At 31.3% G+C, this 20,242-nt stretch overlaps 1 protein-coding gene across 1 annotated transcript; it reads right to left on the reverse strand.

Annotated features, from left to right (window-relative positions):
* Window positions 1–6,947: 6,947 nt before the first annotated feature.
* Window positions 6,948–10,791, reverse strand: LOC126677053 (sodium transporter HKT1-like). Its single transcript, XM_050371488.2, has 3 exons — window positions 9,595–10,791; window positions 7,947–8,159; window positions 6,948–7,218 (listed from the first exon to the last, which is right to left on the reverse strand). The coding sequence occupies exons 1-3, from the start codon at window positions 10,773–10,775 to the stop codon at window positions 7,020–7,022; spliced, it is 1,593 nt and encodes a 530-aa protein (XP_050227445.1). The 5' UTR covers window positions 10,776–10,791; the 3' UTR covers window positions 6,948–7,019.
* Between the last annotated feature and the right edge of the window lie 9,451 nt (window positions 10,792–20,242).

The following is a 20,242-nucleotide window of genomic DNA, read 5'->3' on the forward strand; positions in this document are numbered from 1 at the left end:
AGTCAAGCTAGGGTCTTTGCACTGAATCCTCAGGAGGCTCAGGCTTCCAATGCGGTGGTGCAAGGTACCTTTCCTATCGCTTCTCAAGACGCATTAATTTTATTTGATCCGGGTGCTACGCATTCGTTTGTTTCGCCTAGTTTTGCTAGTAAGTTAGAAGTGCAACCAGCGTATCTTAGGAATCCCTTATCCGTAGCTACCCCAGTTGGAGAAAGTGTGGAAGTTAGTATCGTTTATCCATCTTGTCCTGTGAAAGTTCAAGGACGAGATTTGTTAGTTGACTTAATTTTACTTGAGGTTTTAGCTTTTGACGTCGTACTGGGAATGGATTGGCTAGCTCAACACTATGCCAATGTGGATTGTCGAAAGAAGACGGTGACGTTTAACACGCCTGGAATTGAAGCGGTTTCAATTCAAGGTGATAAGATGGAATCTTCTGCGAGTATTATTTCAGCTATTAAAGCTTGTAGTATGTTGAAGAAGGGATGTCAAGGGTTCTTAGCAGTAGTACGAGACGTGGAGAAGAAAAGTGTAAACTTAAGCGACGTACCAGTTGTATCGGAATATCCAGACGTTTTTCCAGAGGAATTACCTGGATTACCCCCAGATCGCGAGATTGAATTTTGTATCGAATTGGCTCCTGGCACGAAGCCGATATCGATACCTCCTTATCGAATGGCGCCAGCAGAACTCAAAGAACTTAAGGATCAGTTAGAAGAATTGTTTGATCGTGGTTTTATTAGACCGAGTGTATCCCCGTGGGGTGCACCAGTGCTGTTCGTGAAAAAGAAGGATGGATCGCTTCGACTATGTATCGATTATCGACAGCTGAATAAGGTAACAATTAAGAATAAGTATCCGTTACCTAGGATCGACGATTTGTTCGACCAGTTACAAGGAGCGAAGTACTTTTCCAAGATTGATCTGAGATCAGGTTATCATCAGCTAAAGATTCGCGATGATGATATTCAGAAGACTGCTTTCCGAACTCGATATGGACATTACGAATTCCTTGTTATGTCATTCGGATTAACGAACGCCCCAGCAGCCTTCATGGATTTGATGAATAGGATATTCAAACCGTACTTGGATCAGTTCGTGATCGTGTTTATCGACGACATTTTAATCTATTCACGTTCAGAAGAAGAGCACGCTCAACATCTGCGGATAGTACTACAGACGCTAAGAGAGCATCAGCTTTACGCCAAATTCTCTAAATGTGAATTTTGGCTAACGGAAGTGGCTTTCTTAGGTCATGTGGTTTCACAAAGCGGCATTGAGGTTGATCCAAAGAAAATTGAAGCTGTGATAGAATGGAAACGGCCTGAATCAGTTACGGAAATTAGAAGTTTCCTTGGTTTAACGGGATATTACAGACGATTCGTACAAGACTTTTCGAAGATCGCTGTACCTTTGACGAAGCTAACTCAAAAGAACGCGAGATTCAACTGGACGGACCAGTGTGAACTCAGTTTTCTGAAACTGAAAAAGTGTCTGACAACGGCACCAGTCTTAGCATTACCAGAAGGAACGGAAGGATTCACAGTTTACTGTGACGCATCAAGAGTTGGACTAGGATGTGTCCTTATGCAACACGGTCGAGTGATTGCATACGCTTCGCGACAGCTCAAGAAGCACGAAACGAACTATCCGACGCATGATCTAGAATTAGCGGCGGTGATCTTCGCGCTAAAGATCTGGAGACATTATTTATACGGCGCTACGTGCGAGATCTTTACAGATCATAAGAGTCTCAAGTACATTTTTGACCAACGAGAGTTAAACCTCAGACAGCGGAGATGGATGGAGTTACTGAAAGATTACGACTGCACGATACAATACCATCCAGGCAAGGCCAACGTAGTGGCAGATGCCTTAAGCAGAAAGTCAGCTGGAAGTCTCGCGCACGTTACAACAACATGGCGGAGGCCATTAATCAACGAGATACATACGATGTTTAGCCAAGGAGTGGAGTTCGAAATCTCATCTCTCGGAAACCTAATGGCTCAGTTAACGATACGATCGACGTTGATAGACCAGATCAAGGAGTTACAAGCAGACGACCCTCAATTGAAGCATCTAATTGAGGAAGTTCAACAAGGAAAGAGTCAAGATTTCAGTATCGTCAACGGAATCTTGAAATACGGCAGTCGAATGTGCGTTCCAGATGCGGAAGACTTAAGACAGAAGATCATGGAGGAAACTCATGGAACGATCTATAGCGTTCATCCTGGTTCCACGAAGATGTACCACGACATCAAATCAACGTATTGGTGGAGCGGAATGAAGAAAGACATCGCAGAGTTCGTGGCGAGATGCCCGACTTGTCAGCAAGTCAAATTGGAGCATCAGCGACCTTACGGATTTCTTCAGCCGTTACCCATCCCGGAGTGGAAGTGGGAGCAGATCACGATGGATTTCGTAATCGGATTACCCAAGACGCAGAAAGGGTTCGACTCTATTTGGGTAATTGTGGATCGTTTGACGAAGTCAGCACACTTCATACCTATCAAGACGACTTATTCTGCAGCAAAGTTAGCAGAGATCTACATCGATAAGATCGTGAGCCTACACGGAGTTCCCGTGTCAATCGTTTCAGATAGAGGTTCCGTATTTACCTCTCATTTCTGGAAAAGCTTACAAGACGCGTTAGGAACGCGATTAAATTTCAGCACTGCGTTTCACCCTCAGACGGATGGACAGTCTGAGCGAACGATTCAAACGCTAGAAGATATGCTTCGACTTTGCGTATTAGACTTCGGAGGTAGCTGGGATACGTACCTACCTCTAGTCGAATTCGCTTACAACAACAGTTATCATTCGAGCATCGAGATGGCTCCATACGAAGCATTGTACGGGCGAAAGTGTCGATCTCCTATCTGTTGGGACGAAGTCGGTGAACGAAAGCTCACTGGAACAGAGATCATCCAGATTACGTCAGAAAAAGTACCATTGATAAAGCAGCGTTTGAATACTGCTTCCAGTCGACAGAAGAGTTATGCGGACCCCAAGAGGAAGGATATCGAATTTCAGCTCGGAGACTACGTGTTTCTCAAAGTATCACCGATGAAGGGAGTAATTCGTTTCGGAAAGAAGGGAAAATTGGCTCCGAGGTATGTCGGACCATATCAGATCGTGGAGCGTATAGGCTCAGTTGCCTATAAGCTAGACTTGCCACAGGAGATGTCGCAAGTTCATCCGGTCCTCCATATTTCCATGCTTCGGAAGTATGTACCAGACCCTTCTCGAATAATTCAACCACAAGTGGTGGACGTGAGCGAGGAACTAACTTACGAAGAACGGCCAGTGCAGATTGTCGATACGCAGATACGACAATTGCGGACAAAAAGAATTCCGATGGTGAAAGTTCTATGGAGGAGTCAATCCATAGAAGAGTGCACGTGGGAGACAGAAGAGGATATGAGGCAGAAATATCCATATCTGTTTACTCAAGGTACGTGGCTAATTTTAAATTCGAGGACGAATTTATTTTAAGGGGGGGTGAATGTAATACCCCAAAATATTTTAAGATAATTACGTCGTGCCACGTGTCGTGATTTCCGATAAATTAATAAAGAGAATTTAATTTAATTATATCGGAAATTCAAGAATAAAATCTAATGAGTCAATTAGCGGGATTTAAGGAGTTAATGTTGAAAATTTGGATGTGGAGGTATTTTGGGGCTAAATTGCAAATTATGCAAAGTTTAGGGGCTAAAGTGCAAATTAGCCAATTAAGCCCGAAAATAGAGATTTGAGGATTTTTGATGGAAATATGTATTTTTGAGTTAGTATTATTTATTTGGAGATAAATAATACGTAGTTGAATTAATAGAAAGATTAATTGATTTCGATTTGGACTAAATTGTAAGTTTTGAAAAGTTTCAAGGACCAAATGGCAAGTTAGCCATTATATATATAATTCATACCTTCAGATGAAGGTTACAGAACCTTCATCTTCTTTTTCCTTTCTCTCGTTCTAAACGGCGATACCGTATCGTTTCCGTCGCTCGATTCCGTTTCTCGTCCGTTTCCGACGTTCTATAACTCCAAACGATCGTATTTCGACGGGTAATCACGGTAAGCTTGACGTTTTACCGTTTCGTTGATTATATTTTAAGTTATATCGATTCAAAGTTTTAGGCCACGAAACGATTTTATCGTTTTATCGAGTTTAGGATTGATATATAGCGTTTTGAGCTTAGAATACGCGTTTTGGTTGAGTTTGGAGCGTTTTTGCGTATATAGCAGGTCGGGAACCCCGGAAATCGATTCCGGGGGATCGTGCACGACAGTACACGATCGTGTACTGTGGTACACGAACGTGTACTGTGGTACACGAACGTGTACTAAAGTACACGAACGTGTACCATCATATGGTACACGAACGTGTACCAAGGTACACGAACGTGTACCTCCCTGCACGAGCGTGCACCCTTTGATTCTCGCACCCTGAGTCTTCGTACTTCGATTGAATTAATTACGCGTATTGAATCGGAAATCGAATAGTAGTTAACCTAATGAGGTTATAAGAAGATTGAATTGGAAGTAACTTACGATCCATAAACGAGTTTGATATCGTTTAGTGGGATATGCGTGAGAAGCACGACGATTAATAAGAGTTCAATGTGTCGAGTCTCGAGTCTAGAGTCAATCTTAGAATAGGATTCTGATGTGAGTCAAATGTTTTGAAATTGTTTTAGATCCAGCGAGGCAAGAAGGAGCTGGACCAGGAGCTCGGGAAGCTTGACGTTTCTAAAGCCCCGACGTATTTTTGGATAAGCGTTTTCAGTGAGTTTATACGATTTGCTTTTAAAGTATTTAATTAAGCAATTATTTTATATTGCCTTATATTTGAATTGCATGATTTATATATTAAATCTTTAAGTGAGTTGCACATATGCTTGATTTGAAACCAGTATTGATCCGATGGAACGTGCTACCTATTGAGCGGCAATAGGACTGTGTGATCACCAGTTTTGATTTGATACAGCTGTGAATATGATTAAGTACATGAATTCTGAAGATAGATGTATGATTGTGATACGAGAGTGAACTCGGTTACAGTGTAACCTGAGCCCCGTATCTAGTGGGTTAAACCCACCACTGGGATTAAGAGAAATGTCGCGACTGACGTGGTAGAGTGTGAATACTCCCGGGTCGGACTATTGGATAAGTCTTCCTCTGAGTATATACGATTAACATATTTGAGGATTAGGGTTTCAATCGGATCCTGTACTTGGCTGCATATGATTGATTACGATTTTATGTTTTATTTGAATACTTATTAGTAAATGTATGAACTCACTCAGTATATCCCAATATACTGACCCCTCACAGATTTCCTTTCAGGATAAAGACGCTTTGAAGCAACGGACTTCTATCCTACTTCCAGAAGTCTGTATTTTTGAGTATGTAAAGAAACAGTACTTTACTCTTAGAGCTGCAGTAGATAAGTGTTTTGTAAGTCAGCTCGTATGTATAGTTTTCTGTAAATATAACTTTAACGTTTTAAAGTTTTAAACGTTTTACGCTTGCTGCGTTATATATATTGTGACTGCCAGAGGATATGTGTACCGGGCATGTGTGCTTCTGCATGACACGTGTTTGCTTATGTCATGCATGACGTTTATGTTTCGCAAAAAATTATTTTACGTTTTTAGGCTTGCTACGGGTTTCGGAGCAACCACTCCCATTCCCTAGCGCCGGTCTCGGCTCTGAAATTGGGTCGTGACAGCTATTTAAGATTCTAAAATTCGTGCTCATATTAAAAGTGAACAAGCACGGATTTTAGAAAAAAGAGCCCAACAATCTCGACGATAATTTTCCGTTCCCCATTCTTTTGGTGAATACTATACTAATGTTTGGAGGCGGAAGTGGCTCACATGAAAATTAGATTATTATTACTATTATTATTATTATTATTATTATTATTTATGGTGGTGGTTATTTTTTTTATTGTTGTTGTTGTTATTTTTATAATTGTTTGTATTATTTATTAAAATATATTTTTTTGTTAATTTTATATATTATTAATTTATAATATATGCTGTTTTTTAATATTTATAATTTTATTAGAAGTCATATAAAAATTATAATAATAAAAATATAAATTTTTAATATTTGAATATGGTAGGACATAATTGTATAAATTAAAGTTAATGGGTTAAACTAGTAATTGGTAAATATAAAAAAGTACAAAATAATCTTTATGTGAATAGTGAAACTCTACATGTAGAATTTACTATTCAAAAACTCTAAAAAAATTGGGTTTTTAGAGTTGGATTGGAGTTGCCAACTCTAAATGGTGGGACCCAACTCTTTTTTAGAGTTGGATTGGAGATGCCCTAACATAACATGTATGAAATAAGATACTTGATGGTAGTATGTCAAATGGAAGTTCTTGTGTTTGTTATTACTTTGTGAATAAATAATGTTTTAAATTAAAAAGGTGTCACAAATGATGATGGAGATTATAATGATATGCCTTTTGATGAACAATTTGAAATGTTTAATCACCTAGATTTAAAGAGAACCAAACACTAACACGATGGAACTCTGAGCCGAAGTTCGCCCGATTGAAATGAGCCAAACAATAGCCACACTGGATAAGAAGCAACTTGACATTGAATGCTACTTAGCTGAATTGATAGTTGCAGTGAAACTATCATTCTAAAAGGATTTAGTGACATAGTTCCAGTTCAACGGCCGGTTCAATCTGTTTCTTCCGATTTGATTTAGACAAACCCAATCCAACTGGAAATTCGGTTATTACCATTTATTGAACTAAATAAATTGTCGGTTTTCGGTTTAGCCAGTTCGACCAACCGGTCCAATCAATTTTAAAAATATTATTTCAAATACTATAAAAGCTTCAGATTCCAAGCTTATGCACATTTACATACCATATTTGCTATTTTACAACTTATGCCCATTAGATGCAAATATATGAAATTACATAAAAATATGTAACTTTCTTTAAATGATTTTTTGGAATGAAATTTTGTACAGTAATTTGATTACAGGAGAATCCAGGCTCTACCTCCATTCATGTTGAACTTTTTAAGTCTTCCAAAAAACATGACAAGAATGAGAATAATTTTTCCTTCATCACTCCATTTTCCAGAAAATCCATACAATTTATCTTGGCAATTCATGTCAGCATGTATTTGTCTTTTGCAGCTATAGCCTGTTGTAAACCCCACATTTCCGTAGGCACTGAAAATAATAATTAAATAGACAAACAAACAAAAAATTAGATCTAATTCATGTTAATTACTAGTATCTATGTATAAATATATATATTTTCTCTTGATAAAAAACTCTTAACATATTTTTAGAAAGAATAAAAGATGGACAATAACCTGTAAAATAAATTGGCATATCTATAACTATAATAAAATTGACAAAATAATCTAAATAAAATACTGTATCAGTTTGATCCAGTAATTTTATATTTGTGTCAGTTATATTCAAACAGTAAATTAAAAAGATGAAGCGTCTAATCATACACATAAAAAATAATTCAACATCTTAAATTATTTTTATAATAATTTAGTCCTTATTTGAAGGAAAAATCATAAATTTTTGTAAAAACATAGAAATTCATAATATGTTTTGGTAATGGCATAATCTTTTTAACAAAATTAGATAGATAATTTCTTTTAAAATGTATGAATTATCCTCTAAATGTGTACTAATTTGTTATGAAAATAAATTAACAAACTAAAAATACATTAAACTTATATAAATTAAACTCCTCATCTTTTCTATTTGATGGTGATATATAATTGACATAAATCACAAATTAAATTACCAGATCAAACTGATAAAAGTATTTATGCATTTATTAATTTTGTTAATGACAAAATATCGATATCTAAACGACTCGGTCTTTTATTTTATGTTAAAAAGGATATAAAATGTGAAAGGAGATTAAAACATACCTTACAACTTCTAGGACAATATTGAGAAGATTGAAATTGAGGGGGTCTTGCTTTATATTTTGTCTCTCAGTTATAGAAATGAGGATAATGAAAATGACTAAATATGAGAGTTGTGAGAATATTAAATTCTCCAAAATATTTCCTCTTTTACTTCTCCTTTCAATTTGCTCATCATTTTTGACCGGAAGGAATGATGTATATGGAGGAAGATACCTGCAAAATTTCCAATACAATCAAAATTTATAGACCAATTTTTATTTTGTTTGAAATACAAATTAATTTGATATTAGTCAAAGTATTTTAAACCATTCAAATTGAAAGTTACATATTGGTTTGAATACTTTATATCTTCGTCAAAAAATATTTAACACATGCCTGACTGCTTAAACTATATTCTAGACTCCTTTTTCCTTCGTGGGAAATTTATATTACTTTGACAATTATTTTTCTTCACTTTTCAATGTTTGATTAGTAAAATAACAAAATAAGAATAGAGTATTTTGCAAACAATAGAAGAATAAGTACACTTTTATGAAAAATGACTTTTCCTTTTAAAAGAGAAGAATTATTTTTCTTGATATTTGTAATGTGATACTAATTGAGATATCGAGTTTTATTATTTTTTTCTTTTAGGTTATATTTTATTTGATTTTCTTAAAATATTTTCTTATGACAATCAAATAATTATCTACAAATTTAAAATAATATAGAAGAATAATTTGTATAGATAAAATATATTTAAAACAACGGAAATCGGTAAGTTTTACATATAAAATGGATGAATAATATCGTTTGTACGTAGTTATATATTAAGTAAGTATAGTATATGTAACTAAAAAATGTTAAATAAGTTTTTATCTAGTCTAACAAAAAAGACTAGAAATCCTAGGATAATAAAAAATAATTAAGATTATAATACATTAAATCTTGGAACTTTTACGCATGATTGAGTTGAGGTCAAATAATTTAGGAATAAACAATACCAATAATGCTATGCAATAATGCATTTTTCTATGTTTGCTTGCAACTTCTAAAAGATAAGAATTTCCATCTTCATAATTGATTTCTTTAATCAATAGGCTGATTATGGATTGAATTTTTCCAGTGATGTAGCCATGAATTTAAATTAAAAGAAACAAAATATACAATATTCTTATATAATTATTAAGGGGTTAACTTCTTAAAAATATTAATTAATCTAATTTAATAACTTATTAATACTTATAATTTTTTTTTAAAATTAATAGGAGCAATTGCCCATCTTATTGTTAAGGAAACTACACTACTAAAAACTTATTATGAAATTTATGTTGTTATTATTAGTTTAATTAATCAAATAGTATAATTGCTTTGGGCAACATTTTTCTAAGACCGCGGGTTCAATTTCTTTCATAATAATAAAAAGATTAGTTAAATATAATATAATTAAACTATATATAATATAAATATTTTGAATCGAGCAATTTTTAACACTCTACATGTTAATGAAATTTAAACTTAAAGATCATATTATTTGATCGTAAAACAAAAGATCATACATGCGTAATTATAATAAATTAATATAAAAAGGTTTTAAAATAATTTATTTATTATAAAATAAATTTATAAAGTAATATATAATAATGGCAAGGGTGAGAGAGAGACTAACATCATAACGATAAATAGCACGAGAATCGCCGGAGCGATGGTTGAGATATCAACGATAGTTTCACCGGTATGTCTCGTATTTACTGTTTGAAACAAAACTCCGATCATTTTCTCGAACCAATTCAATCCATTCAATGCATCAGAATTCCAATCCAATGAACAGAATAAAACAAACTGAACCGCAACAAACCCAAACACAGTCACCACCAGAAGTATCGAATGCAAACTTGGTAGCAAGTGAAGATATCCAATTTCACTTGTATTCTTCAACAAGTAATCGGATTCTTCTTTCTTGAAAAATTTTCCCAGGAACCAAACAGAAAGTCTCAAACAAGAAGGAAATAATGTGTTCCCCAAAAGGACTTGAGGGATAAGAATAAGAAGAAGAACTGAGTTTTTGCTAAAAACTATCATGTTTTCATTGGTCGGAACAAATCCACAGCTTGCAAAAGTTGAAATAATTGTAAAGAAAGAAAATGTGAAAATGTTTAAATCTTTGGTTTTAAGAACATTTCTTGCACCAGAAGAAAGGGTTAAATAGACTAAAACAAGAACAATTCCAAGAAAATGAACAAGAATGAGATAACCCATCACTACAAACCCTAAAAAGCAAATCGAGTTATAAAATTTGGAACCTTTACTATCTAAATTTGTTGGCTGATCATTTTGGATTTGTACGTTAATAACTTCATTTCTTGATTCAAGGTTTTCAGATTCTTGTTCAACTAATTCTATATCAACTATTTGATTCCTACCATAAAAACTATATTTTCTAAGTGAATAAACTGATTCATTGTTTTTTAATTTGTTTTTAAGCTGAAATTTTCGAATCTGAAGTCCCACCATGGAAGTGAAAACTTCTCCGCCAAGAAACATCAAGAAAGCTAAAATGATGAGCTGAGAATTGGAGAAAACCTCCATTTCAACAGTTGACATGCTTGAAACTGTGGTTGCAGAGACAGATGTGAAGAAAAAATCTAAGTTTCTAGGGCTAAAGGATGATCTTGGTTTTGAAACCTTAAGGAAACCGAAACCAAGAACAGAAACAGAGACGAAATAGAAGAGTTGAATAAAAAATGGGTTAATTCTAAGTTGGATGAACCTGTGAAAACAGGCTATTAAAAACCAAGTTAAAGAACTACAAAGACCGAACAGCTTTTTACCAAAACAGGACATGTCCATCTTCTTTGTTAGTTTAGTTTTGTAATGAGCTTGTCTACGAGTAGAGGTATTTATAGGAATTTAGAGCCATGGTTAACAATTTGCAAAAGGAACCGCCCAGTTGAAGTCACATGGAGCACTAGGTGGTCAATTGCAGAATAAATTACACTAATTGTGTATTAATTAGTCCAAATCATAGAAGTATACTCATTAAACTGGCCCTCTTAATTTTTTGGCTTAATGGCAAAAAAAACCCAAACCTTTACGACTTGTTGCAATTATATCCAAACCTTTTAATTTTTGCAATAATATCCAAATTGTATTATTTTGTTGCAATAATATCCAAATTGCACTTTTTATGTGATTTTTTTTGAGTTTTTTGCCATTTTTGTAAACTTTTACTATATTATTATACACTAAAAAATAATAATAGCCTAATATCTTAATTGAAAACAACAAGTTTAGCCATCAATTTGACTATTATTGCTACAAATAATGCAATTTGGATATTATTACAACAAAAAAAATGCAATTTGGATATTATTGCAAAAATTAAAAGGTTTGGATATAATTGCAACAAGTTGCAAAGGTTTGGGTTTTTTCTACCATTAGGCCTAATTTTTTTATTTGAAAAAAGAGATCATTTCTGCCTTTAAGGTTTGATTCGGAAATTAAGTAAACTCTCGATGTCCAAAAACATTCAAATGTGCCTCTAACGTTTTAAAAAGTGAATAATCAGGCCTTTCTATTTTAACAATCAGGCCCCCGACGTCTCATTTATGAGTCAAAATCAAGGTATAATTGTTCACTTTTTAAAACGTTAGGGACTTATTTGAATATTTTTTAATATTAAAGACACACTTGATTTTATAGACCAATATTAGAAATATATATAACCCTTTTTCCTTTTTATTTATATTACCTTTAAAAATAATTTACGGGTGAGATGGAATAGAAAAACTCATTTTTTTTAATAGGAGTTTTTAAATTGAGATATATAATAAAATCATTAATTTTTGTATTTTATAATTTTAACAATTTAAAATACTTTTTAAATTTAAAACATAGAAAAAAAATTTAGCTAAAAAATATTAATATAAACATCAAAACAATGTGTATTCTATGTCCAAATTTTGTGTTCTAAATTTGTAGAAATTAGTTGTTCGTAGTTTAAATTGTTTAAAGTGAAAGCTAATATCAATATTATAAATTATGTTTTATTCCTGATTTTTTTTACAATCAACACATTCAGTTTCATGTTCTGAGTACGAAATTTTTATATAAAACTTTTAGAGAGCTTAATCTAATGAGTCCGATCCAATTTGATCCGAATTAATCGGAACACTGATTACCAGAAAATTCTATAAAAAAAAAATCCCAAAGGACAATTTTAGAAAGAGTTCCCGACACCACAAGAGTTTTGGGGACACCAATTTGTTTTTTACGATTATTTGTTTAGTTAGTCTCCATCCTACTGATTTATTCTAAAATGTGGCCCTAGTATAATATTATTGAATGCCACCATGATTGAGGTCAAATAAAATATCGGGTCCAATGGTCGATAAAGGTTCCAAATACATATCATTGCTATTTGAATCTCATCCTATTATTAAGTGACACATGTGACCTGCCGGATATGTGGAATTAATTTTTGAAAGAATTATATTATACTCCCTTCGTTTTAATAGAGTTGTCCACTCTAAGAAATTTTTTATTCCAAAACTCTTGTCCACTTTCAAAAAGTAACTAATTTTTACACTCAATGATCCTACACTACCCCTATTTAAAATCCACTAATGAATAAATGGAAAATAAATTGCAAGTGGACCCTAACATTAAATAGGGGTATAACAAGAAAAGTAAGAATTTTTTTATAAAATTCATAAACAATAATTGATTTTGTTAAACAGTGTGATAAAAGTAAAGTGGACAACTCTATTGGGATGGAGGGAGTATAATTCAACTCTTTTAATTCACTTTTTTATACCGACTAACGTGACAATCAAAGAGTGGGATATACTAAATTTTATTTTTTGAAATATACACTTTTATGTATATTTAAATAAAATATACACTTTTATGTATATTTAAATAAAATTATTAGGCGGAGGTTTCCGGCGGCAGATTTAGTGGTTTAGATTTAAATATTTAATTAAAATTATTAGATTAATTAGATTTGATTAAGATTTTAATTGTGTTTAATTAAGGTTTTAATCGTTGTTAATTAGAATTAATTAGTATAATTAGAAATTTCATAGTGTTTTTGTGTCAGAAAGGGCTGATATGAGCTAAAAACGCAACTTTTGGATCTGTTTTATCAAAAGCGGCGATAATGACTCATCTGACATTTCGTGCCAAGTTGAGGGGGTGAATTGATCCTTTGTTCATATAAGTTAATAAGTTTAATTTAGACATCAAAGTAAATTTCATTTGAAACAAGCTAAATCAATTTGGTTAATCGACGTACTTTTATTCTAATTTAATTCTAGTATATTCGTTTATCGTTATATTAATTCTTATTCATTTTGAATAGTTATTGCATTAATCAAACTCCAATAATTTTTATTTAATTTAATATCAATCATAAGTTTAAATGCTCGTGTAAATGCCAACTCTTAACCATCAAAATGCATGAAATGTATGAGCATGACTTTATGCAATTAAAATGTGGGTGTAACAATATCATATCTACTGTCATATTTATTCATGTTATTTTGATTATGATTCATAGGATGCATGATTAGTCTTTTTTACGTTCTTGAATGATTCCCCATGATTTTTAGTATTTTCTCTCTAGATCCATGTTTAAGGTGTTTTAATAACTGTTAATATGTGTTTTGGTATAGTTAATTTTCAGAAGCTTAATGCGTGTTTTGGTGTTTTCGCGCATTTTCGGTCGAAATATGGACCTGGCCCAAATCCGAGAGTTTTGGGCCCCGCATCAAAATGTTTTGGCACCGAGGGCAGTTCTTTTGGCACTGGTACCACTTCTTTTGGTTCCATGATTATGCTCCCTTAATTCTTCAAATTGTCGTACCCGATTCTAGAACTTGTTTTCGCATTTTCTGCCTCATACGGGATCGGAACCGCTCCCCATTTAAATTGCTAGCCATATAATTAGTTGTAGGTTTATTTTATAATTTCCCGGATCAGTCCCGGTTAATATGCCTTTGCCATATCAGCATCAGTGACACATGTCATGTCATTTTGGGTTTTGCAGCATGATCATCGATCCATCGACTTCTAATAGAGTTTCTTGCTTTGTTGGGATTCAGAATCGATTCTGGTTTGAACCAGTGGACTCTTATCGACCATAGGAACAACTTTCGTGTTTTATTAGATCCTGACTGTATTGACAAATAAATTGCAGACAACCGCCAGACACTCTAAGATAAGGTTTAAAAGTATTTCAAACCTTATATGTATATCAAATGCCATTTGGATATGTAAATAATGTTTACTTGTTTTAATGTATGTCCATATCCATCATTAACATGACTAATCAGATAATCACGTTAATTTATCTCCAAACTAATCAAATCACATAAAAATCATATGACTGCCATGAAAACTGTAATTAATGGTTGTATAGGCATTTAACACGGTAAATAAAAAAATCAATCTTAATTTTACATTCGGTTTAGGGTTTATGCATGTAATTGAAATAAAACTCACATTTGTTTGTTACATGTTAGAAATCATATGGTTAAATGTTTGTTTAGGATTACTTGTTTCTTGTTCATCATGCCAATCCATATCGAGTTTTATGCGAGTTTTACATGTAATGCATATTTATATTTGTGCACTTATTTTTCCAGCTATCTACTTTTTCAATCATTTAATTTCCAACACTTTATTTTTGGACTTCATGCTTTAATGAAATGATAATTTTATATTTGAGATATATCTGATAAATCGATAAAATCAATAAGTCAAGTACAAAAATTGGTTGTATTCACGAACCCGAATCTTTTAGTCTGTTGCACGACATCTCATCCATAGACACATGAGATTGTTTATTCGGTAGAAGATATTTTCTATTTAAAGCAGATGACGACTCTATTCTTTTAAACTAAACTACCGAGATAGCCATAAGTGTAGATAGCCCAACCCACGTTCCGCTCACATATATAAAATGATCTCTATGTGGTAATTTCATTATAATTTTGAATGTTTTCAATCAATTTAATTGTGTTAATTTTTCAACTCATCATAATATTATTTCTCTTTTTTTCGTTGATTTTGAACTTCATGTTTTTTTTATCTTCAACACCATTGAAAGAAAGAACATTTAAAATAGAATTTTATAATTATTTTTTATCTTTTGAATTTTAAACTAAATTTTACAATTTTTAAAAATAAGTTTTACTAATTAATGAGTTACTATGAATATTCAACAGAATATTGAGACAGTTAAATTAATTAAAAAAATATAAAAAAAATTATTAAATATAAGAGTAAATTTATAAATTTAGTTTTTTTAAACCAATTTTAATAAAATCAAAAATAATTAAATTCTTTGAACTATTAAACTCTTTTCTTATTTTTTATAAAATAATGCTTAAACATTTAAGCGAGTCAAGGCGATTAACTGCCAATTGTCGCCTCATATGGCAGTCTATTTTTTTTTTGGAGAGGTGGCAGTCTATTTGGTATGCAACAAAGCTGAGGAAACTCTAGCGAATAAACGATCAATTATCCCCCTCAAATTGGTAGGAAATATTAAAAAGATCTAAATATGTAAAATCGTATCATTTCAATCAGCAACTATGTCAAACCGGATCGGTTTCATCAATCTAACAAAAATAGAGTGCCATTTTTAATTGAACATAATTAATCCTAATTAAAACCCTAATTGTTCTTAATTAATTCAAATTAGTACTAACTAATTAAAATTCTAATAAAACCTAATTATAAACTAAAAGTAACTGTAAAAGAACTAATTAATCTAAAACACAACTTGCCGTCGTCAACCACCTCCCGATGCCTTCCTATCACTGCTTCTTATAATCACTTGCGTTCATGTTACGGTTGATGTTGGTTAAACGCCTCCTAGTTGCAAAAAATGGTTGGGACGAGGTGTTGATGCAGCGAACAACTACCAGACAAACGAGCTTCTTCTCTATCACTTCTGCTCCTCAACAACCGTTGATTGTTTGAGCGACGAGGATAAGGCCATGTTGTTCTTTTTCCGGCTGTTCGTGTTTGCAAGGGGATGAGGATGAGGTGAATCCAGCTGCGAACGAAGGCAGCAGACAACAAGGAGAACTCAAAAGCGAACGCATGTAGGTGAATCTAACTATGAATAACAACAGTAGACGACGAGGAGAACCTAGCTGCGAACTATGGCAGCGGTGATGAGAAAGATAAAAAATATGGTTCTAGGTTCGAAAATTTGGTTTAGAAGATGAAATGCAAAAAGTAAAAAATATTTCTAAATTTTGTAAATAAAAATTTATAAGATATTTGAAGTATTACAATTTTAAAATGTGATATTTGAAAATTGTTAAATGTTAATGTAAGAAATGAAATAAATATTAAAAATTATTTTACATTTTCTGATGGAGAGTGTATTAATTTATTCTCGGGGATGAAAGTGGAAACGAGAAAATTTGATATTATTTGGTATAGTTGTGAGTTGAATTACTCCACTTTCACCAATTGGGACTTTTTTAATATTTTGTGTCAAGTTGAGGGGTGAATTGATACTTTAGTCAAACTCTTGCTGATGGATGTAACTCTTCTTTTTTTTTTTGGTAAGCCCATCCGGTTTCTAAGGGTTCGCCCTGGCATGGTGGGTGAGTCTGCCAGTGGGAATTTTCTGCATTCACAAGAACTCGAACCCGAGACCTTACTTAAGCGATACCAAGCCGCTTACCACTTACACCAACTCCCATTGGTACTCTTCTTTGATTCATGATAAATTATGTCATCATTATTATCCAAAAGAAAATCAGGTGTCGCCTTAAAAAATAATTTATATAAATTTTTTGACATATCAATCATAGTATTAGTATAATAAACTTAGAATCTAGTCTAATTTTTAATTAAGAATGATTAGCATTATATTTGACAAATTTCAATCATAGTATTAGTATAACCTAGTATACAGTACATGTACCTGATAATATCAAATAAAAATGATTGCTTGTTTTTCTAATTGTAATGGGAGCAAATAAATCAAACCAGACACTTAGATTGAAAAATTTATGTTCCAATTTCTGTAAAATACTCCATTTTAATAAAATAATTTATAATATTTTATAGTTTTAATTTAAATGGATATACAGGTACAATTATAGTATTTTTTTAATTAATTACTTTAAATAATATGTATAAAATTTGTCCTTATGAGAAAATAATGATTTAGGAGTAATTCAACAATATGTCAATAAACATATTATTTTAATTAGAAAATAAAGCAGGAATGCAGTACCAATGCAGTACCACATATTATTTTAATTACTTTCTAATAATTGAAGAGTGAATGGTTGCGAAGACATACAAGTGGCAGTCCTGAAATTGCCCTTTTCTATTTGATTATAACTTATCGGAAAATTATATACATAAAAAAGTTAACTAACTATAAATTAATTATTAATTTTATAACTAAAAATGAGTTTGGTTGAATAGTGAGTGAAAATTATTATTGAAAAAAAAAATATTATTTGATTTAATAGTAGGATGAAATATATATAGAAACAAAAATGAAAATTAATTTATTTTTTATGAAACTAAATAAATCATTTTTAATTAATCAAAATATAACTAAATGATTATGTGATTAAATTTGACAATCTAATTATCTCAATTTTTAAATTATTATTACATTTACTATAAATATTATTATTTTCATAAATATTGTTAATAATAATAATAATAATAATAATAATAATGATATATACACATATATTTATATTAATAAATAATAGTTTTTGTCCAACATATTTGATTAAAGTTTGATATTTTTGTAGAAATGAAAAGTTCGCTAAAAAAAGTGACTTAAACAAATAATATAATTTTTAATAATTTTTAGTAAAATAAATAATTATACATTTTAAATTTATTTTGTCCTTATTATTGAGTGATCCAAACGCCTCCTAGGTTTATTCAATAAATAGTACACAGTCCTCACTTTGTTAAGGGTAAAACATGTTTTATTAAAAATTAATTTAAGTATGACTATTTAATTTTATATAATTTTTGCTTGCAATTATTTATTCCCATTTCAAATTATATTAATAAAATTGAAAATTGAAAAATGAATATCACACAATGAAACAAAAATAACTTATTTAAAATATGTTATTGTGAGGAGAGCAGGGCTTTGAGAGCCGCTCGTTCAAATTTATGACTAATTTCAAGTTAAATTTTGAAAAATGGAGTCCACATCTGACTAAACTTGAAAATAGACTAGATAACATTACACGTTTATGAGTGAGATTATATTGTATCGACTAAATAGAATGTTTGGTTTTATGAATGAGAAAAAAGATGTTTGGTTTTGTGATTGTAGGTTCACCTGATTGTTTTTACCGGTGACAATTGGTCAGTAACAATTATATAAACAAAAAAATCTATATATTTTATAATTTTTATTTGGCCTAATGGCAAGAAAAACCCAAACTTTTACGACTTGTTGCAATTATATTCAAACATTTTAATTTTTGCAATAATATCCAAATTGCATTTTTTTAGCAATAATAGTCAAATTGATGGCTAGACTTGTTGTTTTTAATTAAGATATTAGGCTATTATTATGTTTTGATGTATAATAATATAGTAAAAGTCCCAAAAAATGACAAAAAATTCAAAAAAGTTAACATAAAAAATGCAATTTGGATATTATTGCAACAAAATAATGCAATTTGGATATTATTGCAAAAATTAAAAAGTTTGGATATAATTGCAACAAGTCGTAAAGGTTTGGTTTTTTTTTTGCCATTAAGCCTTTTTATTTCAAATATATATTAATTCTACTTATTACTCTAGTGATATTTATTTAATTTATTTAATTATACACAAGTTTTATAAACAATTCTTTTTTTGTCAAAGAAAAGAGTTAACTCAATAATGTAAATAAAGTGTAGACGTGTATGGTGTCGTGGCATGAACATTGGTAACGGGTGATGTCTCCCACCGTGTCTACTCCGTGTTTAGCATTTAACCTAACTACCCTCATTTTCTTTTCCTTTAACTACTAATATTAATTTTTACATTATTGCATTATTATTCTTTATTAATTTTTACATTATTTAGTGCATTATTGGTTACTTATTTTATTTATAGTAACTATTTTAATGAATTATTGCTCTCCCTCTACTAGTCCAACAAGTTTCTTAAATTGACTTGTCTGTTTTGAATTGTATACTATATTTTGGATAATTCTAATTTTCGTTATATTTTATTACATTTTTGTATCATATCGTTAAAAGCAGTTGGTCAAAGAATGACTCAAATTATAGTTTACAATCATAATCATGAATATTAAAAAGAAGCTTTCTGTAATGTAAGTAAATGGTGAGGTTTCGACATTAATTAAAACTAGGGGCGTCCATTGGTTTCCTTACCAGAACAATTTAACTACATAACCAAAGGGTTTTTTCGAGACTATTTGAATAATAATTGTAAAAATATTATCAAATTTATCAAGGTACTAAAAGAATATTTTAAAAAGTACCAATATTCAATCATACAGAAAAATTATAAGTAAACCAAAATTCAATTCGTATATTTTATTTACTTTCAATTTATCTTTAATTTATATAACAGTCAACGAAATCAAACGTTATTGGTCAACGGTCACTAAGCAGATCACGTGTTGACCGTCATTGACTTGATACTTCTCTAGCCAAATTTTGGCATTCGGCGGGGTATTTTGATGTTTTTTAAATGTGATATTTTCATATATAAAAATTAAAAGTAAGTAGTAAGTATTTAAATGGTCAAGTTTGAGGTATAATTTTAAAAAAATTACTATAATTTTTATAAATAAATTTTAAAAGATGGTGAATAATTAACTTTTCTCTTAACTAAATTACTTTAATTTTTTTAACCAAACCATTGCTAAATATATGCAAATTGAATCATAACCTAAACAAAACAATAAATTTGATTTATCGAAGAACCGAATTTCATTAACATTAATTACTTAGAAAATAAGAAAAAATATGTTTGGTGTTAATTGCACATTACACATAAATTCAGTAGGAAAATTGCCCTTAAAATTCTACAGAAATAATATATACTAAAAAAACCGAATCAAACTAGATTAATCATTGTTTTCATATTTTTAATCAAATCCAAATCAAATTAATAACGATCACAATTAAATTAAAATTTTGGTTTGGTTAGATCGGTTAATTTGATTATATATCAATATTAAACACCCGTAATTAACATAGAGTATGAGCATGCCTCTTAGTTTAATTTAATGTGACGATAAAAGAAGTATTACGTACTCTCACATCCACCCAAGTTTGTATACA

This window comes from Mercurialis annua, linkage group LG4, assembly GCF_937616625.2.
Source record: "Mercurialis annua linkage group LG4, ddMerAnnu1.2, whole genome shotgun sequence".
NCBI classification, from domain to species: Eukaryota; Viridiplantae; Streptophyta; class Magnoliopsida; order Malpighiales; family Euphorbiaceae; genus Mercurialis; species Mercurialis annua.